Source organism: Aspergillus novofumigatus (genome assembly GCF_002847465.1).
Source record: "Aspergillus novofumigatus IBT 16806 chromosome Unknown P174scaffold_5, whole genome shotgun sequence".
Classification (NCBI taxonomy): domain Eukaryota; kingdom Fungi; phylum Ascomycota; class Eurotiomycetes; order Eurotiales; family Aspergillaceae; genus Aspergillus; species Aspergillus novofumigatus.
Window position 1 is genome coordinate 2707394 of NW_020194278.1, and position 23818 is coordinate 2731211.

Below are 23818 nucleotides of genomic sequence, written 5' to 3' on the forward strand. Positions count from 1 at the left end.
TTGTGTGTGAATGTAGATGTTTCCCAGCTTGATCTAGGTCCTATGATTCGAGTTGTTTGGCTCTCCATTGGGTTGGTGTCAGCCTGTCAGTTTACGTACTTTTGAGTCTTTAACAGCTTGGGTATCCACCTTTTGTCCTCAGGATGAAGGACGGGGCTATTCGGTGGATGAATGACCGCATCATCTGTGGTCCAGCATTAGTCAGTGCCACGGGCCTTAGTTACTTTTCCCGATATTGGAGGACACCGCCACATTTACACATCAGAAGTGTGGCTGCCAGAAAGTGGCTGGTGCTCCTATTGCTGATATCAGCCAGGTATCTGCCTACTAACTAGTTAACTAGGTACAGCTCACCTTCTCCTACTTGCTAGCTGCTTCCAGGACAATTCTCTCCGCCCATCCATCCATAACTCCTCTAATTCCTGTCCATTCTCTCGCATTGGGGCTCTTGATCTTTGGCATACTTTGTTGTCTCTTGCGTTTGAATTGGTAAATTCTCCAAAGTATCGGTCGTTGTGTGGTAAGCAGCTTGTGGATCAAGAGGAGCGTCATCGACCGACATCCGCCATGGCGCTGGACAACTACTATCGCAATAAGATCGAGAGCATGAAGCTCGAGATTATCCAAGGCCAGGCTGTTTTACGTCGACTGGAAGCACAGCGCAACGACTATAATTCGCGAGTTCGTCTACTACGAGAGGAGTTGGGCTTGCTTCAACAACCTGGTTCTTATGTGGGAGAGGTCGTGAAGGTGATGAGCACGAAGAAGGTTCTTGTCAAGGTACATCCAGAAGGAAAATATGGTACGTTTTAGGCCCCGCCTTTACCTCGGGCTGTTGATCGAGGTGACATAGGTGAAATGCTAATTTTGAATCTGGTGCTGTAGTCGTCGATATTGCAGACGGGGTCGATATTACGAAACTTACTGTAGGCAAGCGCGTCGCGTTGCTTTCCGACTCTTATAAATTAGAGAAAATGTTGCCATCATCGGTTGACCCGTTGGTTTCGCTTATGATGGTCGAGAAGGTGCCTGACAGCACATACGATATGATCGGAGGCCTTGATCAACAAATCAAGGAGATCAAGGAAGTCATTGAGCTTGGTCTCAAGCACCCAGAGCTGTTCGAATCTCTTGGTATCGCGCAGCCCAAAGGTGTTCTTCTTTACGGGCCGCCCGGAACTGGTAAAACACTGCTCGCCCGAGCGGTAGCCCATCACACGGATTGCCGATTCATCAGGGTCAGCGGGTCGGAACTCGTTCAGAAATACATTGGTGAGGGTAGTCGCATGGTGCGCGAGCTGTTCGTCATGGCTCGAGAACACGCACCAAGCATTATCTTTATGGACGAGATTGACAGTATCGGTTCCAGCCGTATAGACTCGGCTGGCTCTGGAGATTCAGAAGTGCAGCGTACAATGTTGGAGCTGCTCAATCAGTTGGATGGGTTTGAGCCCACAAAAAACATCAAAATCATCATGGCTACGAACCGACTTGATATTCTGGATCCCGCTTTGTTGCGGCCCGGAAGAATTGACCGGAAGATCGAGTTTCCACCGCCATCGTAAGATTCAACCCTTCTTTTATCCAACCTCTTTTTTTCTACGAAGCTTTATGTTTGTGACTTACTGATTCATTTCTTCACGGTGATAGGGTGGAAGCTCGTGCCGATATTCTACGCATTCACTCACGGTCGATGAACCTGACGCGAGGCATCAACTTGACGAAGATTGCGGAGAAGATGAATGGATGCTCGGGAGCAGAACTGAAGGGTGTGTGCACCGAGGCAGGCATGTACGCGCTTCGGGAACGGCGAGTGCACGTCACACAAGAAGATTTTGACCTGGCCACTGCCAAGATTCTCAACAAACACGATGACAAGGAGGTTGCTGTCTCCAAACTGTTCAAGTAGAGGGCGCAAGAGCTCTTGGAAAGGGAGGGTGGAGCGGAAGTGGTTCAACTGCGGAAGCGCAACTCTCTGGTGACGGGCGAAGGACGACATGTAACAATAGTTCTACTTTCAGCATGATCCGCACCATTACTTTACGTCCTCCAGCGAATACATGGCATTTGCTGCTTCATGATGACTTGGGCTTTGCATATGTATATGGCCAGCTGCCCAGACAAAGGGGCGATTGAAGTGCATAACATTACACCAAGTCCGCGATTCCAGGGTGTATGTAGCCTGTAGATGGATATGGATCAAACGTCTAGCCGGCGGGTGTTGGGTTCTCATGCTCTCTGCTGTCGCAGTCTCGATGTAGCACTGGGGGAAAAGGGTTGAAGTCGATTTGTAACATTCCTACATCGACACGTAGATAGTGGTAGGTCGCACGGTAGTTCTTGGCGAGAAAGATGGTCCATATTCCGCCATACCTTGCGCATTCTTAAATAGATCGACGGAACATATTGTACAATCTACCAATATCCATCCCACAGCGTATGCGAGATTGCGAAGTGACTAGACACTCACTCGCCAGTCGTAGAGAGTCTCCCAAGAAATTTCCAGACTGATGAATGTCTTAATCTTCGAGGTTCAGGAATGCCCAGATGTCACTATTGGGAGACTATTGACCACCCATTAATGACTCGACGGACTTGGCAAGTATGGATGAAGGTATGAGGCCTACCCAGGCTCTGCCAAGCAAAGCAGCCAAGACTATGAAGGAGGATGAGAAAAGGATTTTGGTATGTTGTCCAAGTAAGGTAGTAAAAACTGCCTAGCCTACCACTCGGGTCTTATCTCCATCGACAATAATAACTTGATGGATCTAGCCGGTCCATAGGAATAGGGGCTACCTCTCTAGATATGTAGACTATCTACGGTATGTACTCTAATGCGACTCTGGGGAGTACGTAGATGATCTGCAAGGATCTTCGCTTGCTCGACGATCATTCTGCTTCCAGAGAAGTACCTCTCTAGTCTTCTACCTCGCCACATAGCTACAGGTAATTAGTTGAATAGCACAGTAAGAGAACGGCATCATGATGTAGGTAGCCTCCTCTATCCATGGATTTGAGGCTATATAACCAACAGTGAAGTTGAGCAAGTGCTTCTGATACTAAGTGTTCACTTAACCCAATACATATGGTATAGTATGTATACAGCCAGTTGACGCGTCGTTCAAACAGACATCTTTCTTGGGGAGTCTCTGTGGGATACGCGTGACTAGGAGTGGGTCCTCTTTCTGAAGGGTCTCGGCTTTGGTGGGGCACTCCAGATCTGATGACCTGTGCCGAAGTATTGTTGAAGTAAGATTACCTTACACTCTCCATACAACCTGCAATTTTAGATAGGAATCAGGTCATCATAATGGGTAATAATAATAATGCTAAGAAGAGCACAAAGGTATCAAATTGCTTATTCACAGTAAAAGGCTGACGGCTGCCCTTCTGGTTGACGGTTTCCTCATCCTTCATACCCACATACCTACCTCCGTGTCTTCTCTGTATGGCATCCTTCGTTTCGGGCGATTCGGTCTCTTCCAAGACAACAGTACTCCGAGTACAATGGATGCCTACCTACATGATACCTACCTTAGTATGTGAGTTCCGTAAATTCCACCCTTGTCCTCCAGTCCGTCCAATCCTAGGTCTCCTCGTGCGGCTGGCCTGTGCCTCCCCTTGCGCTGCTCGTTCCGCCGGTTTGGCCAAGTTAACAGAGATCAATTATCAGTCCATCCTGATTGTGGAGTTATCCACATGTGGCCAGGATCAACGAAGTCCGCGCCCTTCTCTGAATACTCCCAACCCATGATAGTTTGCTTCCCTTTGTTTCCTGATCGGTTGCCAGATCATCTGCGACTTCTCTAATACCTGTTCTAAGAGTCTTACACTCTCGCCGTTAGATTCTCCGGCACGGATAGAGCGGACTCTGTCTCCCTAGTCCCTGGTTTAGTCCCTCTCTGGCGGATGAGATTCCTCCGTAACTTAAGACTCTCCCAATTCTCCGCAGTGGGCTCACCCCTTTCGCTTTCATGGATGATGGAACTTCTTTCCATTTACTGTATCTAGATACTAGAATACTGACCTATTATTGGCACAGTAATGATCAGAAATCATAATAATATTTAAAAAAAATAAAAAAAAGAAAAAGAAAATAACCGACAATAATTCTTGGCTCATCTACAGATTTTATCCCGAAAGGTGAAGTGGCTCCTATCTCTGTCTCTTCTGTACAACATAATGCAATCAATAATCAAAATCCTATGTCCGTACCTCCGTGCCTTAAATGATACGATCTCTCTTAAATACCGAAGCATATAAAGGATCTTCTTCCGTCCCCTCTCTAGTAAACACAGTGCGTTCTTTACTTGTCAATCTAAGTGGCTACTCTATTTATCACTTGTCTATCCAGTCCGTTCCCTGCGCTCTTCAAGTCTTCCACCAGCCTTCTAGAAGAAAAAGCTCGCTTGTTATATGGTGGAGTCCCCGGACTTGCTCTTTTAGTCCTTCCGTATCTCGCTACTCCGTCCTCCGTATCCTCCGGACCATACAATTAAAGGTACCCAGGTATCTAAGGTACCTTAGTTAATGATTGAAGGAGTTAAAGGTAAGCGTTGATTCATCCGTCCGCTCCGTCATCCCCAACTGGGTGCTGCCTTTATTGTTCACCGGTATCATCTTTCGAAAGTGGCTGCATTCAATGTCGATTCTCATTCGATTTCGCAACGCCCCCGTCTTTTCTTTCCCCTTCTTTCAGAATGAACAACTTATTTTCTTACTACATGATCTGCATCGGTCATGGTCCCACACTAGTACTGACAGTACTACCGCTATCTTGTCTTTTGTATTATGTTACCATCATTAATTATCACATCAATGTGGTGGCCAATTTATCCGGGCTATACTTAATATTAATATACGTATACAGCATTCAAGCACACACATCATTGAACCTTTGGTATTATTTTACAATCGCCACTCCTCGCCTCCTTTTCATTTCGTCTTCCTTTCAACTGATCGATGTCGCTAAGGTCCTAGCCTGCTCTTAACACATCGGGTCTGTTTGCGCGCAACTTTGGCCGACCCCGGCTCAATCGTGTATGATGGCCGAAGGCGAACTGTGGTATTCATTAGTCACTGCCATCGATCCAGTTAACATCAAAGCCATGCCCGCTGTCCTACAATCAGCGATCAACCTACTCGAAAATGAGCTGTCCAAAGCCAGGGCCGCTCTCAAGGAAATCCAGCCCAATGCTGCTCCCAGGTTCACTGCTGGGGATGAGCTCGCCATTGGTGCCATCGCCGCCTATCGTCAGAATCTCATTGGGCGTGCCCCGGACTTCTACTACGGAACTCGACGATTGACCCCCAAGGAACTCGGCCTTGTTCCAGTCGTTCGGGAGGTGCAGGTAGCCTCCGAGGAAGAAGAGGTTCCCCAGGAGGAAAATCAGTGCTCTGTAACCGTGATTCCGTCGAAGCCAGCATCCCTCACCGATGTGCTGTCCAATAGCTTGATCCTCGATCATATGGCTCCCTATTTGTCGGTTTCGGGTCTGTTCTCATTGGCATCAACGTGCCGCACCCTCCGATCCGTGATCATGGAGACACCTTACGTCTTTCGGCATCTTGACCTAAGTCGATGTCGTGGGGCGCAGCTGCAGAGGAGTTCGACAGTTGACGGTAGGGCTCAAGCCTTGGGTAATGAACTCATGGACGAGTCTCTTACCGAGGACGAGTTCTACTCGGCTCCCTTAAAATTGATTTTCGCAAAACTCGAGCACAACTCGCTTTTACAGGACGTGCGTACCTTGGTCTTGGATGGGTTACCCGTTCCGGCGGACCTAGTAGCAGAGATTTTGCTGAGTGACCGCTTCAATGTGAACATCCTGTCTATCAGAGGGTGTCAACATTTGAACGAACGTAAACTCATGCAAGTCCTTCAATATGCCGTGCGTCCGACTCGTCCTGCCGGCACGCCCCGGGTGAAAGGAATCTATTTCTTCACGCCACCGAATCTGGCGCAAGCTGCAGCACGCAGCAGGTACCGCAACTGGTGGAGTTCAAGGTGTGCTGGTCAGACGCCGGGGGAGTGAGACCGCCATCGCGTCAACATGACCAGGCCCGTGAGACTTACCGGCAGAACGCCTGGTACTCACCGTCCGGCAAGTTACTGACCGCTAGCATCGAGGAAGGCTGGGCACAGACAATTCAGAAATGCCACGGCATCATCGCTTTTGACGCCGTGCTGTGCCGTGGGCCAAGACACGACCCCAGTGCTATGTTGGTTAGCCATGATGGGACTCAGCATGAAGGCCACTTGCTCGGTCCAGCGATTGCTACTGTTGCCCTCGGGTCTCGCGGATGTGACGGTTGTCACAGCTCTCCTGAGGGTCCAGCGATCTGGGGACAGTCCCCAGAGGAAACCTTTCCTCTGCTCACTCCGCCCCCATTCCACTCATCCTCTATTGTGGCGGCGAAGCGGCCTTCTCTTTTTCCAGGAGCGGAACGTCCTGCCCTGATTGCCCGCTGCGCAGATTGCCTTACCGATCGCTGGTGCCACCGTTGTAACAAATGGTTTTGCGCCGATTGCCTGCCGCATTCACAACGTGTGAGCTCTAACCTTTCGCCGCATCAGACTGCAATGAGAGCTTCTCTCAGCGGCAATGACCCGTCTCAGGTATGCAAGCTTGAATATGCGCATGTTCAGAGCCGAGGCGATACGGCAGTTTACTGACCAAGGATCCTAGAGACTGGAACGTGGAGTGAGCAAGGATTGCTGGGAATGTGGCCCTACTGTAAGCATTTCTCATGAACGAGCGGCAAACTGGGCGGTAGAAGAGAAAAGTCTCGAAGCTTTCAACTGACGGTATCTTCAGTGCGCCGCATGCAAACTTGATTGCCAACGAACGTGCCAACACTGCCAAGGACTATACTGCATTGAGCACAACGAGGGCTGCTCTTCGACAATGGTAAGTACTTGCAGTTGATTCCCAACGACAACCTGTGAGGCAAAGTTAATTGGAATGGTTCCAGTGTGACTGGTGCAACACCAGTTCGCGCCATCGGCTTAGGCAACTTTATTAGCACGTTTTCGAGAGATACCCGCGGATGTTGAGGTAGCTTTTCGAGGCCCCTATTGGCATTTTAACATGAACACTGTGACGACTGGTTATGACTATGATATGAATGTCGCGGGCGAAGTTTTTTGAATTGAATTTACAGCGGATTGAGCTTAGCCGGCTTGCTTCAACTCCATCAGTAACTAGATATCCCCTTGAATACTTTGAATCTCCCCTTCTCTCTCCTGTTTCAGGCTCTTATTTAATTTAATTTAATTTATTAATTAATTTATTAATTTTTTTTTTTTTTTTTTTTTTTTTTTTTTTTTTGTTTTTTGGCGAGGTGTGCTGTTCTTTGAATCTGTCTCCCATGGCAATCGAGTTCCGTTGAACAGGTCATTTGAACTTAACCCCCACTCTCCCCCTCTTTTTTGCTGTTTCTCTCAATTCTGCGTATTCTCCTCTTTTCTTCGCAATTCGAGACGAGACAGTCCACTCTTCCGTGCGTTGAGTTTGGGATTGAGTATCTTTCTTGTAGGCAACCAGCATGATGTCGTAATCAATACGGAGGGGCGAAATTTCCCCACGAGGGTGCATTGTTATTGATAAGCGGCTCGCATCTTCCAGAACGACCGCAACTGTTCGATAGCGGCGATGGATTTCAGCTGCATGCGCGCTGATGGGGCATAAGATGCCTCCCCACGGATTCCTTCTTTGTCGCCCCATTTTCGATAACATCCCGTGTCTGAATCATGGCTCGGGAGCAAGATTCATTACAGTGGTCATCCCAGTTCTTCATTGCTCCACCACAGCGCACACTTAAGTTACCTGGAGATAAGATTACCCTGCCACAATCGGCCCTCGAGCAGCTTCTGGCTGCTGCTCCGTTGAGCGACGTATCGCCTCAGGGTTCCTCGCGCCAATACACCAGTACCTTTGATCCGTTCAATCCTCACACATTCGCCGCCGAATCGCGAGCTCGAGCGCAGCATCTAGACCGCCAAAAGCAGTTGCCTCATCCTCTGACTTTCCGACTCGTGAACCCCAAAAATGATCGTGCAATATATGCAGGGATACGGGAGTTCTCAGCTGAAGAGGAAGAAGTGGGTCTCAGCGCTTTTCTACGACAGGCTCTTGACATCGAGGATGAGCCATTCCAATCACAAACCGGTGAACATGTGACAGAGACGGCGCAGTCTACGGATTTGAACAATGGAGGAAGATCAGAATCTGTTCGCTCGACCAGTCATTCAGCCCCCACAGTTACAGTCCATGCCAAGCAGTTGCCTAAAGGCACCTATGTGCGCCTACGCCCTCTCGAAGCTGGATACGACCCAGAGGACTGGAAAGCTTTGCTGGAGCGATATTTACGTGACAATTTCACCACTTTGACTACCGGGGAACTCCTTTCGGTGTCCGGGAATCGGAATGAACTGTTCAGATTTCTTGTCGACAAGGTGGAACCTGAAGGCGACGGCATTTGCGTCGTGGATACAGATCTGGTGGTTGATATTGTGGCTTTGACTGAAGACCAGGCAAGAGAGACATTGCACAGACGGTTAGAGAAAGCTTCTGGTGTTCCCGGCACCAAAAGAGGCAGCTCAATAGGCGGAGTTCTCGCCGTGGGAGAAACAGTCACTGGACAGGTGATCCCGGGCGAATACGTGGACTACGAACTCAGCAAATGGGATCGTGAGGAGATGATCGAAGTTGAACTCGAAGGAATGGATGATGCGGTTGTCTACTTGTTCGCGAGTCCGTTCTCCTCGCGTCAGCGCAATCGACCCAGGTTGGACGAGCATGTTTTCGCCGACTTCTCAAGCCAACCATCGAAAAAGCTTCGTATCCGGCCAACCAATGTCGAACTAGACGGGGCCGAGGCGCTGTATCTTTCGGTGCATGGGTATGCTCAAACCGAAGCTGGTGACGAGATGGCATCAAGCCAGACCTTGCCACTTCGTTATAGCATCCGGGTCATGCAAAACCCTTCAACTGTTCAACAGGTGGAACAGACGGGAGACCAGTTAGATACTCATGAACCCGGCGATGTGCAGTGTAAGAACTGTCATCAATGGGTGCCTCAGAGGACGCTTGTTCTGCACGAGAACTTTTGTTTGCGCAATAATGTGCTTTGCCCTCAGTGCAACAATGTCTTCCAGAAGCGCTCTCCAGAATGGGAAAATCATTGGCACTGCCCTCACGATTCGTCCCACGGTAATGATACTTCTAGCAAACATAGGCATGACGGTATGTTCCATACCAGGCGCTCATGTCCTGGTTGTGGATTCGAAGCCGACAGCCTCCCCAGCCTCGCTCAACATCGCACGACTGTATGTCCAGAGAAGCCAATTCTATGTCAATTCTGTCATCTTGTAGTACCGCAGCGAGGGGAGACAGACCCTGACATACTCGACCCTGAGGTGTTGTTGTCCGGTCTCACTCCGCATGAATTGGTTGACGGCGGCCGGACGACAGAATGCCATCTCTGCAACAAGATCATTCGACTCCGGGATATGAAGACGCACCTGCGCCACCATGATCTCGAGCGTCTCTCTCGACCGGCGCCCCGTATCTGTTTGAACCAGAATTGTGGCAGAACGCTCGATGCACGCGTAGTGCAGAGCACAATCACCCCAGGAACCGACACGCTAGGCCTCTGCAGTATCTGCTTCGGACCTCTTTACGTAGATACATACGATCCCGAAGGGAAATCACTTCGCCGCCGCATCGAGCGCCGATATCTCTCCCAGCTGATGTCAGGATGCGGGAAGCCCTGGTGTCAGAACGAGTACTGCAAGACAGGAAGGCAACACCGGCTATCGTCCAACACTGGCGATGGCGGGTCGACGTCGATGAGCGCCGCGCAAATCTTGACCTTAGTGCGACCCCTGGTAGACGCCATTAATCTCCGGAGGGACGCGCCGAACACTGCACCTTTCTACCTTTGCACCGATCAAGTCGGCCAGCAGCGACGAGTTCTGGCGGAGATGATTGCCGCCGAAGGAGCTATGACCGGAGGGAAGGCATATGATCTGCCATGGTGTGTTGCTGCTGTCGAAGCCACCGCTGGGGATCCTGACAAAGCACGAGAGTGGTTGACAAACTGGGCGCCTGCTAAAGACGAGGACAAACGTTCTATTAGATGATTTGACTCGATGTGCGTAGACCTGCGATCTAGGGTGTCATATGGATATAGAACCTAAGGGATGAACGCTTTGATGATATGATCATTCTACCTGAAACCTGTCTACCAATCTACTGTATTAATTCATGTCATTGCTTCTATGAAGAAAATAATGTAAGCTCGTTTACCGATTGGCTAAAAGATATTTATCATAAAGAATGGGGCTTCTTCATCCCCACAGAACAAGAATTTCGACAGAGAGAATACACGAGGCTAAAACAGATCATGCAGACATGGGTCCGGAGCGGCCGGCTAAGAAGTACGAACAATCTCGTAACGAAGAGTGATGCACTTCGCCCTCAAGCGGCGCCCGTTTTAGCGGCCAGAGTACCACTGCCTCGGGACGAGAAGATGCCCATGATGCCGAAGACGACATAGAACAGGGCAAGCGGGTAGGCCACCAAGCCTCTCATACCACGCATCCGGGCCACAGCGCAGAACATCCCTGAGGAACTATACGTGCACCAGCCGACCGCGGCCGTCGTTAACAAGTATCCGAATAGAGTATCCATCGGGATCAGAATCCCCACAAGACTGGTCAAAACCAGGGGCAGGAAGCAGTAACCGAGAACGCTGGCTGACCGGGGAAACGTCAAGGTGGCAGAGAAATGACCGACGGAGGAGGCGTCGGACATGGTAGGCTTGTGATGGGGGTCATAGTTAGACGGGTCTGCGGCATTGGGCGCCGACGCGGTATCGAGAGCGGGCGACATAAGACTAAGAATCAGGTGCAGGGCGACGGTACCGAAGACGGCGACACCGTAGATGTAGCCGTAGAAGACCTTGCCGGAGAGGAGGAGGAATGTCCCGTAGAGCACGATGTAAAGGAGAGCCCCGTACAGATCGCTGTCGTCCATCAGATGCTGATCAATGCGAGCAAAAGGATTGAGCACCGTCAAAGTCTGTAAGCGATCCAGAAAAGGAAATCAGCTTCTCTCCGTCTAAACATGAACACAAGGTCTTCCGGATATCAAGCCACTGGACAGTCCATTACCTACCTTGGTCCTGATATGCTCAAAGTTCACCCCCAGCTCCTCCAATAGCGGTGGCTCCCCTTCATAGCCCTCCGTGCCAAAGGCAGCCAGCCATCCTGTCCTTAATCCGCCCTGTTCACCCATCCTCCCACTCACGCCAGCCGCAGGGGACCCAAAGCCACCGTATCCGCCTCCGACCCCTCCAACGGGATATGCCTGAGCAGTGGAGCCTGAGGGCCCGCCAAATCCACCATAGGTAGCTTGCGACGGCGTCGTATGGCCTGAGACCGAGGTGTATGATGAAGGATAAAACTGGAGATTCTGCGGAGAGGCCTGCGACCCGTAGGGCTGTTGCTGGGGATAGTACTGGGCCATTGCGGCCAATATGTAGAGTAGTGAAGGCGATCAAGCGCTTGAACGGCACAGGAAGATTTGGAGGCTCGGATGTCTGTTGACTGCGATGGTGTCTAAGGAGTATGAAGACTGATTTTGTTTGAAGGGGTTCATAAATCGATCTGGAGCGGATGTTGCGGTTTGTACAGTACAGCTGTCGGCTGTGTGTTCAATAGCTCCCTTGCCTCCACTATGTGCTTAGTCAGGCGGCCCCCAGCTTCTCCATACGAAGAACTAGATCAGATCTGAACGCTGTAAAATTCTATTCAAATTGATGCAATAGTACATGGTTTCTACAGGAAGTTGATACCGATTCCGAGCTGCAGTCCCTTTCTGCCCTCCTCACCCTTCCGCAACACCAGTGGGAGCGAGAAGTTCAGCTCAAATCGCGCAACAGGGTGGGCGTACACGAGCCCAATGCCTGCCGCAACACTAGGCAGTCCATTTCCTAGCTCTGAAATCGTAGCAGCCATGGCGTCCTTCACTTCTGCGCTGTTTGTGGGAGCCTCCTTCTGCAAAGTGCGCAGGGGTAGCAGGCGGCCACCGTTCACAAACGCCTGCAGCCGCAGAGGCTTGTCCGCACCGACTCGAGGAAGAGGGAGGAGTAGATTTGCACTTCCCGCAGCATACACATCGCCTCCTACAGCATCGGCTCCATCGTGAGGACCAAGTCCACAGAGGCGGAAGCCGCGCACGTCTGTCGGGCCTCCTAGTACGAAGCGGTCATTGATGCGAGATAGCCGAGGTCGGGAATCAGAGTCCAGCCCCAAAGGATACAGAAGACCCGCACGGAAACCGGTTGTGAAGCTGATACCGCTGTCACCTTTGATTCCGGGAATTGGAATGGGAATTGCTCCCTGGGCTTCGACCTCCGATTTCCAGAACGAGACATCTCCCTTCAGGGGACCCCATCCGGCCAATTCGTTGAAGGCCTTGGCGTAGTAACCACGGGATGGAAGGAGAGGATTATCTCTTCGATCGGCGATCCAGCTGTGGAAAATACTGCTCTTTACACTGTCCCCTGCATCAGCCCGGACCGTGGGCGAGGCGTTCTCAGCCAGTCCAGTAATCTGTCTCCAGAAGCCATTGTATCCGATCTCATGGCGATGACCGGATTGGCTGAGCCAGCGGAGCTTACTCCAGCCACCCTTCAGTACTTCTTCATGATTCGCCCATGACTTTTGCGTTGAACTCGCAATACCACCAAGTTCGAAGCGGAAATCCGGATCGCTAAGAATGGGGGTTTCGAAAGCAGCTTGATAGGCAGACCTCGTCCTAGTGCCCATAGAAGCATTCAGGTTGAGAGTTTCTGCACCACCAAAAACATTGCGCCAGAGGAGATTTCCATAGGCCGAGCCTTCAGTGTTTCCAAGATCAGTTCCTGTCTTCAGGAGTACACGGGACTTTTCCTTAACAGAGAAAAAGACATCGATGTTGGGTATTCCATTTTGCGAGTTCGCATCTTGTGACTGGTCGATATACACTGAAATCGGTTGCTGAAAGATGTCTGTGAGCATATCAGGAACTGTCCAATACACTATTTCATATCAAAGTGACAAACCGAATTTCCCGAGCTTGTCGGCACGAGACGAGATCTCTCGCAACGCCTCAGAGAGAGTATAGGGCCGCGATTGATTGACGCTTAAAAGTGGGTCGAATATAGATTGCAGGAACCTTCTGCGTGTATGAGTCGCATTAAGCACTTGGACCGATGATATGGCACATGGAAGAGTTGAGTTCTGGTCAATCTAGTGTTATGTAGAGGTTCGTCAGTAAACCAGGTATTCGGCCTGCGTTCATTGCAGGTTGAATCGCATAAAATAACAGACAATTAGCGCATACCAGCTCTCCAAGACGCATCTGCGCCTTTTGGTAGATAGCATGGACTCGTTCGTTGATGGCCTGCTGCTGCTCTTCAAGTACTTTCGGGTCGGCTCGCTGTTGGAGACGCTCAAAGATCTACATGATGAAATGGCACGCGAGCGTCAGTTAATACTCTTATACAGATGGGCTTGAACATTTCCGATGGTTCCACATACGTCTTCATCTTCAGCGGAGAGTGGTGAGGACATTGCTGCGGCTGCAATGGCCAAAAGACCTCGTACAGTCCTTTTCGGTTGTCTTCGAGATGCTCCCGGCTGCGAGAATGAAGCCATAAACCTCACGTGACCGATAACCGCCCCTCGGACTGCAAGCGCATACATCAGCGACACTCCGCAGAATCCATCATACAGGCAACAGACGCTATTTATTCTACCTTCCTATTCTCTCTTTCAAATCGTTTGATTTTCTTGGTCTTAATTTTAATACCTTCAGCTCACTTTGCTGTATTTGGCGTTGTTGTATCTGGAGCCGAACCTGTCCCTCGACTTTATCAAGCCCTGAAAGTGACGGAGATCGTTGCATCAAACCACTCAAAGATGGCGACGAAAGCAGCGTACAAGCGAGTTCGTTCATCTAAAACACAGTATATACCTTTGAATTTGCTCTGACCATTTCCAGCTCACCCGCGAGTATCAAAACATTCAAAAGAATCCCCCGCCATACATTGTGGCGCATCCATCGGAGTCCAACATTCTCGAGTAAGTCTTCCCTGTTCCCATCTTCTCCTTAATACGTGAAAATAAGTGACTAAAAGGAGACTAGATGGCATTATATTCTCACTGGTCCTCCCGGAACACCTTACGAGAATGGTCAATACTGGGGCACATTGATGTTTCCTCCCGAGTACCCATTTGCGCCCCCGGCAATCCGTATGCACACTCCAAGTGGCCGGTTCCAACCGTCGTCTCGACTGTGCCTCAGCATCAGTGACTTTCATCCCAAATCCTTTAATCCAGCCTGGGAGGTTTCCACCATTTTGATCGGGCTGCTATCCTTCATGACTAGTGAAGAAATGACCACCGGTAGTGTCAGTGCTTCGGAGGCGGAACGGAGAGTATTGGCTGCGCGCTCAAGGTGGTGGAACTCTACAGGTGGAGGTTCTCACATCAGCGCAACCCCAGGAGTGACTCCCACGGCGAGGGGAATCAACAACGTGAAGGCTGGAGATGGCGGCTTCAAGTTCCGCAGCGAATGGCCAGAGCTGGATCAAGAGAATTGGCAATGGATGAGAGAAAACCGCATTGATACGAACACTGGGCAACTGATACCCGACCCTAACTCCTCAGTCACAAAGTGCTCTCCAGAGACAAGCGCACTCCGCAGGCGTCCAAACGCAAGCGCGCCTGGACTCGGCGCGGTAATGGAGGGTGGCCAGGTCGCACGAGAAGCAGGTCAGAGCTGGGCTCGTCGAAACAAGATCTGGATTGGTTTCGCCCTCATATTCGGCTACGCACTTCTTACCAGGCTGGTCAACGATGTTCAAGGTTGAGCTTTCCGAAATTTGTTTCTTTTTCACACCAATACACCGCTATTTTCCTCGAGCGGTCCTGAGAGAGCATCGTGAGTCTTTGACATCGGTTCAGCGAAGGAGACAGCTAGCGACTAGGCCCCTCTTTTTGTCAGATTTTCCTTTGTTTCATTGTGGCTTTATTCCCAGCTTCGTAATGGTGCCGTTATCTCCATTCTTTATTTCATTTCTGGGCGACTGACAACATTGCACGATAGTTCTGCAGCTATTGGGATTGCGTTCTGCAGGTTTGTCGGTTTTACATGATCTCTGAGGCGTTCTAGACAAGGCATGGCGTCCGGGGCTCTGATGATGGTCAAATTTGCCTGTCAACAATGTACTTCAATCAAAGTGTGAATAGCAAGAACTGAACCTTCGTTCCATTTGTCCGTAGTCATTGGGGAAGAGAATACTCTAGTTAGTTGATCTCGTCCATATGGAGGGGGGGGCCTTGAGCTTATTGTGAAAACAGTGACTGGGTGATAAAGCCACTTGGTTGAGGTTACACGAATGGGGCAGCGTAAACACGATGTAGATACGATTAGAAATGAGGATGACATCTATCTAGAAAGAGATGGGAGCAGGATTCAGTGGGACTGTGTAGAATAGGTCAAGATTCGTCTATTGATAGAAAAGGAGGAGGATAGCAGCTCCTCCGCAATCCCCGCAATGCAACAACGGCAAAGTTTATGATGGTCAACCAAAGTTTGGAACAAGGCGAATCCGTACGAAAGATCGACAATTATAGGAAGAGATGCATCATGCCAAAGTTCATGCCGAGCAAGAGAAAGTTACACTACAGAGTAATAATTATAGAAGATATACTAGATATAGAATAGTGATGATGGAAGTACCTCTCTAGTCCACTTATCTTACTCCTATGTATGGTAGATCCCTTCTCATTATTTGTATCCACTCACACTCTTTGTTGCAACTTTCATCCATCATGAATCGTTCGTGGTCTCTTCATCTCACCTTCAACCCATTCTTGTCATTATTATTATTATTCTGTATCATGATATGATCATCATACAGTACTCACACACGTGTTCATGTGTTGTGGGAGTGCACAGGTGCTAACGACATATACACTGTGCCCCAATAAGATCGATCTTCCATCTCACAGATTACTTCGTCCCCGAGTAGCCATACTAACACTTGCTGCATGGCCGCTGCTCGTCTCCCTGTGTCGGAGTTGCACTTGCAGATTCCTGGGGTAGTAGTTTGATAATTTGACCTTCACTCCTACTCCTTTAAGATTCTTTTGTGAGGCCCTCTCCAACGCCGGCCCGGCAATGGACCGTCATCATGAGGTTCAGGGGGTGCCCAACCTTCATGAATCCAAAGGTTCGTTCTATTCTGTCGTCTGCAGTGTCCACCATACGATGTTTTGACATCGCGCATTAAATTCGATTCCCTTCAGCTCTCTACTCTTCTCGTATCTCTTCTTTCATCTGCTTAACAGCTTGCAACTGTCTTGTATACAAAATTGAAGCTGGTATAATACTATTCTGAGCGGTCCTCTAAACAAGCAATGTTGCACTGCCTGGCGATTACTGTGTGCCTGAGCCAGAGGGCTCGAGATGTCGATGACGCTTTTCCTTGATTAATTCCGCGATCTATGAAATTCTTTGTTTCTGTGCAACGGATCTATTGCTACTTCACTGGCATACCCAGCTTTTGACCAATATGCCTATCAATCGGGTGTCACACACTACAGGACAGCATTTTGATGTCAGATTAAGTCAAATCGAATAGTCCGCTTGCTTACTACGAATCGTCCAGCATCGAACCCCATCCATCCTGCTGCGATTGACCGCCCAATGTACACCTTCATCGACCATGACGATGATCTGAGCTCCAAGAGAATCAAAGACGCCAATGCGCGCAAAGCCATTCGCTCTCATGTTATGCGTGACGTGCGCAGGCGAGAGCGACTTGCTGGCTTGAAGAGAATCCCAAAGCGAGAATCCCGTCTAAAACAAACTTTACCACTTTCTGCGTCGATTTCACCGCAGGCGGAAAGCTCCACGTCCGAGTATCTGTTGGAAGCAGGGGTGGCTTCTCCATTGCCCGCGTCTTCCTCGTTCGCAGACTCCAACCCTGCCTGTAGACTTCTTAGATCCCCACAAGAACGACGGCGACCGATAGTATGGAGAGCTGGTTATTCAGTGCCACCGACCCCTTCCCCCAACCCTCTGGCTTTTCCACCGTCCTGGCTTCTTGATCCATTCGGTTCACTGCCGGGTGCTGGTGAGGTCCCATCCAGGGTTGCTCGTCTCGTGTTCTATTGTGAGTGTTCTGGTCTCTTACCTTCACTACACTGTGGCAGCAACTGCCGCGCGAAGTTGTCTGGTGTTGGCACGGCAGAGCTTCTTGCAATAGCTGCAATTGGGAGGAATTCTTGAGATACGTTCCCCTGGCACCTGGCTAACGTTTATCGTCGAGAAGGGAAGTCTGTCTTTGTTCCAATGACGTTTCCGGAGGAGCATAAGATCAACGAGCAGGTGGAGACTGGATTGATGGTCAAATCGTCGTTCTCGGATCCAGGAAGTTTTTTTGGTCTGATGGCTATGTGTGCGGCTCATCGGGCTGTATTGGCCGGATATCACATCGATTGCTCCCGCGCACCGGACAGTTCTCGCCCAACCGGCCACGACGCAGATTACTATTTTATGAAAGCCAGATGCATGCAAGAGATGAACGCTAAAATGTGTGATTCTAATCGTGCACTGAGCGATGAATCATTTGATACAATGGTCAATCTACTGACAAGTACAGTAAGGGCCACCTTCTCGATCTAGCTACTCCTTCCGGTCTTGCACTAGGCGCCGATATTTCGATGTCGAGTCTTTTTTCTAATCCTCCGCAGCTGATCATAGGAATGTTCGACGAAGCTCGAATACATCTAGCAGGCTTGAAACGCATGGTGGAGTTGCGGGGAGGCCTCATGGCAGATAGCATCCACCAACCTTCGATGCTAGCAGCCATCATCACGTATGTAGTGGCATCCCCAAATATTCAGAGGATCGTGTTAAGCATGGAATTAGGTCCGATGTGAAAGCGGCGTCGGGTCTCATGACCAAGCCATTGTTCCCTCTTCCCTGGGATCCTCGACCGGTTCTGTCTAGTGTCCAACAACGGATTAGACCACCGGCTGCGTCGGTATTAGCGAGGCTGGGTGCAGCCTTCTTTGCCAATAACATCCTCAGTCTTCCTCTACTGAGAATCTTAGATGTGATGCGTGATATAGTTCTTTACAGTCAGGCCTACAGGGAGAGACCCGCCTCTCTTTATCCTGAGGACCACGAGCTTTTTCGCGTGGTAAATTGCGAGACCGAACACCGGCTCCTTTCTTATATATACACCGATGGCCATCAAGGCTCACCTTTTGGAACACAATTGGACATCAGTCCTATTGAAGCGGTCACCAGAGTCGCCTGTATCTGCTTTCTCAATCAGTTTCTGATAGTATCACCGCCATCGAGTGGGCTAGGTCGCGCCTTGACTAAGCACTTGAAAGCATCTATGAGCAGCTGTTCACTATCCTTAGGTCCAAAGTCTGCCAAGGCCATATACGGACTACTCGCGTGGGTATTATTCATCGGGGCTCAAGGTTCAGCCGGACAGGTGGAACATTCCTGGTTCATTGACCGGCTTGCTCGGTTGGCCATGCTTCGGGGCTGGCAGAAATGGGAACAGGTAGCGGACGTTTTGGCTGACTATTTCTATCTACCTGATTTTCACGGAGCAATCTGGGAATCAGCCTGGGAGGAGACTGTAACCGGGCTCCTTTCGGAACGATGTATCGGGGTGTGCTCCAACTCATCACTACGGGACTGATCTGCTTTAGTGAGTCGAAAGTCATGCTATGTGAGGAATACCACCCGAGGTTTCCAGGGCAGAATTTGTATACCCAGAACCATTTATTTGGTGTAACATTCCAGGTAGCAAAGCGTACTCCGGAGTATATACAAAGTTATCAAAGCCATAAAATCCAAGCTATAATGATTTCGACCTCTAAGCATGCCCTAGTGAGAGGTCAGAAGTATTTTTTCAGGTGAATTGAATCAGAAGCGGAAATTAATAGCAAATAATCGCCGATGCCATAGTGGATAAATGCACAGCTATGTACGGAGTACCTCATCCATCACTCATCCTCTCTTGCATATGCCATCAACATGATTGGCTCCTTTACGTCACGTGATAGACTATGATAAGGTTACGGACCGGATTTATCCGAAGATCTATTTCTTGCCGGAGATTATTATTATGTCATCTGCCTGAAAGTTTTTGGATGTTAACAGTAGGAAATATAGTCCATTGATTCATCCGCGCTTCAACCCTCGAACGAATTTGAACTTATTCCTTCACCTTCGATACCTTCTTCTTTGCTATTATACTGTAATAGTCTCTTCAATATGGGTTGGTTTTGGGCAGATCCGCAGGTAAAGCCAACGCCTGTGGCACCAAATCCTCTGGCGTCCTCTGATGCGTCCCCTCCAGTTAGTACAAGATCCTGTTGGCATATCTCCCAGAAACAGTTTAATTGACTTCGTGCAGCCAGGATGTCCCATGCATGCTTCCAACGCTCCTCCAGCCTTGTCTTCGCCGTCTGCTCGGTCTGATACTTCCAGCTCCTGCCCTGTTCGGTCCTCAGACTCTCCATTCTATGTGCAGCCGAAAACTACCGTGACGGACTCTCCTCGGCCTCCCGCTCCCGAAACCAGATCGACTTTGTCAAAACTGAATCCTCTTAACTACATGTTCTCCTCGATTTCTCAAGAGCGAGCACCGAATCAGACCGTAGAACTGCCGGTGGAACGAGAGCCTTCCTCCATACCTAGAGGCGATGCAGACGGCAACTGGGAGTACCCGTCCCCCCAGCAAATGTACAACGCTATGCTCCGTAAAGGTTACACGGACACGCCACAGGATGCTGTCGAAGCCATGGTAGCGGTCCACAATTTCCTGAATGAAGGTGCCTGGGCTGAAATAGTTGGATGGGAGCGCCTCTTTGCTAAGGGCCTGGGACAAGCGTGGGAAAAGTGCCGAAAGGGAGAGCAAGGCATTGCCCTAGAAGCAATGAAGCAGGAGATGTCCGGAAATGTCGATCCAGCCAGTGAACCTCGACTCCTCAGGTTCAAGGGTCGGCCACAAGAGCTTACCCCCAAGGCGCAGATCCTTCAAGCTCTAGGTTGGCTGTATCCTGCCAAGTTTGGGTGAGTTGACGTGATTTCCATTGACGTTGAGATTGTGCTTACACAGATATTCTACAGAACAAATCCACCTTTTGATCGCCATGATTGGTTTGTGCTCCGACAGACGCCATCTGGGCCCAAAGAAGTCCGCTACGTGATTGATTATTATTCCGGCCCCCCGAGCCGACTGGTGAGCCAGTGTTCTATCTCGACATCAGACCAGCCTTGGACACCCCAACAGCGGCCGTTGAGCGTCTAATGAGATGGGGCGGCGACGTCTGGTACAGAGCTAGCGGCGCTGCCGTGCGAGAGAACAATAATTCATAATAACACGCTCTGCGGCCAACACGCGAAAGCGTACGTTTGGACGAACCGACATATTTCTTATGGAGAATGCATACTTGAGAGCGCGGGCGACTCTGACAGTTGGACGAAACATTCAATTCTCGACATCACTTCTTTTGCTGTTGTTCATCTCTTCGCTTCACGTGCACATGCTTGACTTTGTGTTCCTGCTTTATACAAACAATTGGTAATGGAGTTTAGTGGTATCCTGTCTTGTTTGAGTATGGGCTCATTGTGCTTTTCACTGTTTTTTTCTCCATCTCCTCTCACCGGTCTCTAGGGCATTGTACTATAGCAATATTAATGTATCGCAAGAGCATGTATAAACAGTCACCTCCAATTTACCGAGCACAAAATCTCAAGGAGCTATGATCTTCTTTTCTGATCGCAGGCAAGTATGCATGGTTAGGATGTCTATTTAACTAGGTCGTTAATTTGTTCATCAAGTCAATGTACATATTACGAGCCAAACCACAATCAAGAGTAGTACGGCGAAGAATCTTTATATGACAGGAGCAGGGTTGCATGTATATCGCTGGGTTTTGGAAATCGATCGAGAAAGGCTCTCATTCTTGACGACCAGAGACAGCTCTCGAGGTTGCTGCGGTCGAGTGGCTGCTGGCTTCTAAAAACCTCAAGAACTGACCCTGAAGTGTCAATCATTGCAGCGTTTGCATCGTATAATTGCCGCAGTACCCGCAGACTCTAGAAAAGTAAACGTTACCTTGAACTCCGGCCTTGTAAGTAGAGACACAATTCCAGATGAGTGGTGAGGGGCTGTATTTCGCCGTCTGTTAAATGTTTGGAGACAACAGGTCATATTTCACACACTGCTCCACACTCTCAATGCTAGCCTGGAGGAGGCCACGCGCTTCGAGACCAACCCAGACACGGAGCATGGAAGTATCGCCCGAACGGACGGAGCTAAGAAGGGTCGCACCGGACCCAAGCTGCCGCAAGATCGGTAGAGCACTAATTGAATTAGCCGTGGATTGTGGAATAGTTGGGCCGAGAAGACCCCTGATATCAACAGAGAGACAAGATTATCAGCATACCTCTTGAAGAGATCCAGGCCTGGATCCAGACTTCGACCGATGCCTTCGAGAAGAAGGATAGAGATGACCACATTGACAAAATCGCCCTCGAGCCGAACGTGATGGCTTCGGACCATGGATAGTACCTCGCTCAGCACGTCCCCAATTTTGATGTTGCCCAATGCGAATGTCCGTGATTTAATGTTGTAGACCAGGTGCTCCATTTTCAGCGCGAAGACTTCAGCGTCGATGACTTCTTCCGGCTGACGGCACCGCTCAACCATCAATTGGCCCGCTCTGAACCCGTCAAACTCGGCTACCGCTCGGAACAGGTCGAGGAAGTTTCTCCGGTTGCTCTCGTTGAGCTGGGTCACCAGGCCAGTGTCGATAAAAATGAGCTGGGGGCGATAGCCCTCAGCATTCAGCTGGGACAGAGCAGCGTTCCAGGCCTCCCGATCATGGGCGTGCGGCCTCAATCGGGCCAGTACAGTCTCGGTCACATCAGCTTCGGCGGCGGTTGGCGCATCTGAAACCCGACTGCGCTTGCCGAGTGATAAGTCCAATTCAGCCGGTTGATAAAATCGGACCATTATATTCCCCGGGTGCAAATCAGCGTGAACAAAGTTGTCGATCAGAAGCATATGAAGGAACGCGTCCAGACCCTCGTTTGCAATCTCTTGCTGGTAAACACCCCCTCCAACGCCCAAGAAAGTCTCCAAGGGGATCCCTTGGGCGAATTCTTCGACAAGTACTTCACGCGTGGTATACTCCAAGTATGGGTAGGGAAACCAAGCGGTAGTTCGTGATTTGAATTTCTGGCGAAAGATCACAAGGTTGGATGCCTCGATTCTGAGGTCCAGTTGTAGTTTCATCATCTCACCAAACTGCTGTACTTCATCCGGCAAGGACAACCAGTGCATTGTGGGGATGGCATTAATCAACGATGCGAAGAAAGACATGATTCGCAAATCCCTTCGGATCACGCGCTCAACCTTTGGATGGAGCACTTTAATGGCCACGTACGAGGACGGAACCCGTCGCGGCGAACTCTTTACCAGCACGTCGACATTCTTTCTTACCTTTCCGCGGAAGCTTCTGTCCTCAAGTGTCAGAGCCTGATCGTCCATCACAGCCAGGCTCGGCTTGAGCTTTGCCTTGTATACTTGAGCGATAGCCCCAACTCCTAGCGGTTCCTCGTAGAACTCCTCAAAAATCTCCTCGAATGGTAGACCATTGAAAGCCTTGCTTATCGTCTTTTTAGTCTGATGCAACGAATGCGCAGGAGCATGAGAATGTAGTGAAGACATAATGTTGCACATTTCCGGCGGAAAGATATCGCTGCGTGATGCAGCCCATTGTCCGAGCTATCGGGAAGGAATGGTAGTCAGTACGTGCATGGTAGCCAACTAACTCATGTACGATGGGCGCTCACCTTGATGAACGCTGGGCCAGCACGCTCCATTGACCTGACTAAATAGCCGTACCACCAAACGGCTCCTGCCCGCTCCCCCTTTCCATCGTCGAGCCGTCGTCCAAACCATATAGCGGGCACAGTAATGATGACAGGAATGAAAACAATCGCCAAATGGACGAACCGAAAGCCGGTAGCGATTGGGTCGTATATGTAGCAGTACCAAAACACAAAGAGCTCTTGACAAAGTTTCGTCAAGCCTCGCGCATCCTCGGAGACACTTTTTCGAATCTCTTGACGCGAAACTTCTAGCATCTGCATCTCCCCAGTCTTGTCATGACCATCTCCATTCTCCGCCAACTCTAAGAAGGCGCCCGGCGTCAGTGCCGCAAACAGTACCGTTCTTCCCACGGGCGCCTTCCTGTGAAATGACCTCCACGGACCTGGAGGCCATGGCGTATGTTTTGAGCGGAATCGAAATGGCGTTGCAAAGCGGGTTAGTAGTTGCGGACTTCCACCACCTCGGCACCAAAAGAAACGGCCAAAGAGGGTGGCCGTCCTCATATTATCATGCAAGGGCAAGCCTTTTGGGACCCAGGAAAGTCATCGAGGAGTTGATCAAGGCTTCTGCGTGAACCTGAAGGCCGCCATGAGAAGATTGATGTGATAATGCCTTGGTGGAGGACCGGAGAGAAGAGACCAACCCGAGGCCGGCGATGCACGTGTCTCGACGTCATCGGCAGCATCGGATCAGGAACATTTCCTCCTCTTCCATCGTCATGATGATTGATGAGATAGAACCAGAGGTAGTCTGATGGCTATTTTATTCTTATCTCTCTGAGAGGTAGATCGGTTTCATATTACGGTCGGTCTGTTGAATTAAT

The 23818-nt window shown here is 49.9% G+C and overlaps 7 protein-coding genes across 7 annotated transcripts; 5 read left to right on the forward strand and 2 right to left on the reverse strand.

Moving 5' to 3' along the window:
- The first annotated feature begins 451 nt into the window (after positions 1–451).
- On the forward strand, positions 452–1972 carry P174DRAFT_226816 (proteasome regulatory particle base subunit RPT6). Its single transcript, XM_024821393.1, has 3 exons — positions 452–802; positions 886–1561; positions 1651–1972. Exons 1-3 carry the CDS (start codon positions 568–570, stop codon positions 1907–1909), a joined length of 1170 nt encoding a protein of 389 aa, XP_024681846.1. The 5' UTR covers positions 452–567; the 3' UTR covers positions 1910–1972.
- Positions 1973–5045: 3073 nt separating this feature from the next.
- Positions 5046–7057, forward strand: P174DRAFT_422257 (uncharacterized protein; the record flags this gene model as incomplete). Its single annotated transcript, XM_024825026.1, has 5 exons — positions 5046–5924; positions 5981–6619; positions 6690–6737; positions 6778–6911; positions 6976–7057. 5 exons carry the CDS (start codon positions 5046–5048, stop codon positions 7055–7057), a joined length of 1782 nt encoding a protein of 593 aa, XP_024681847.1.
- A 3427-nt stretch (positions 7058–10484) lies between these two features.
- Positions 10485–13624, reverse strand: sam50 (SAM complex subunit SAM50; the record flags this gene model as incomplete). The annotated part of the gene is made up of 7 exons (XM_024830036.1): positions 10485–11087; positions 11184–11525; position 11804; positions 11850–13059; positions 13114–13300; positions 13395–13511; positions 13592–13624. 7 exons carry the CDS (start codon positions 13622–13624, stop codon positions 10485–10487), a joined length of 2493 nt encoding a protein of 830 aa, XP_024681848.1.
- Positions 13625–13891: 267 nt separating this feature from the next.
- Positions 13892–15420, forward strand: P174DRAFT_505254 (ubiquitin-conjugating enzyme E2). The gene is made up of 3 exons (XM_024831251.1): positions 13892–13999; positions 14055–14134; positions 14199–15420. The coding sequence occupies exons 1-3, from the start codon at positions 13973–13975 to the stop codon at positions 14923–14925; spliced, it is 834 nt and encodes a 277-aa protein (XP_024681849.1). The 5' UTR covers positions 13892–13972; the 3' UTR covers positions 14926–15420.
- Positions 15421–16766: 1346 nt separating this feature from the next.
- Positions 16767–18786, forward strand: P174DRAFT_373085 (uncharacterized protein; the record flags this gene model as incomplete). Its single annotated transcript, XM_024822474.1, has 4 exons — positions 16767–17235; positions 17395–17723; positions 17816–17940; positions 17994–18786. 4 exons carry the CDS (start codon positions 16767–16769, stop codon positions 18784–18786), a joined length of 1716 nt encoding a protein of 571 aa, XP_024681850.1.
- Positions 18787–19242: 456 nt separating this feature from the next.
- Positions 19243–20964, forward strand: P174DRAFT_443138 (holocytochrome c synthase CYC3). The gene is made up of 4 exons (XM_024827746.1): positions 19243–19448; positions 19708–20165; positions 20223–20298; positions 20328–20964. The coding sequence occupies exons 2-4, from the start codon at positions 19708–19710 to the stop codon at positions 20469–20471; spliced, it is 678 nt and encodes a 225-aa protein (XP_024681851.1). The 5' UTR covers positions 19243–19448; the 3' UTR covers positions 20472–20964.
- P174DRAFT_443139 (ABC1 kinase family protein) lies at positions 20875–23768 on the reverse strand. Its single transcript, XM_024827747.1, has 3 exons — positions 22956–23768; positions 21545–22887; positions 20875–21461 (listed from the first exon to the last, which is right to left on the reverse strand). The coding sequence occupies exons 1-3, from the start codon at positions 23496–23498 to the stop codon at positions 21284–21286; spliced, it is 2064 nt and encodes a 687-aa protein (XP_024681852.1). The 5' UTR covers positions 23499–23768; the 3' UTR covers positions 20875–21283.
- Positions 23769–23818: the final 50 nt, after the last annotated feature.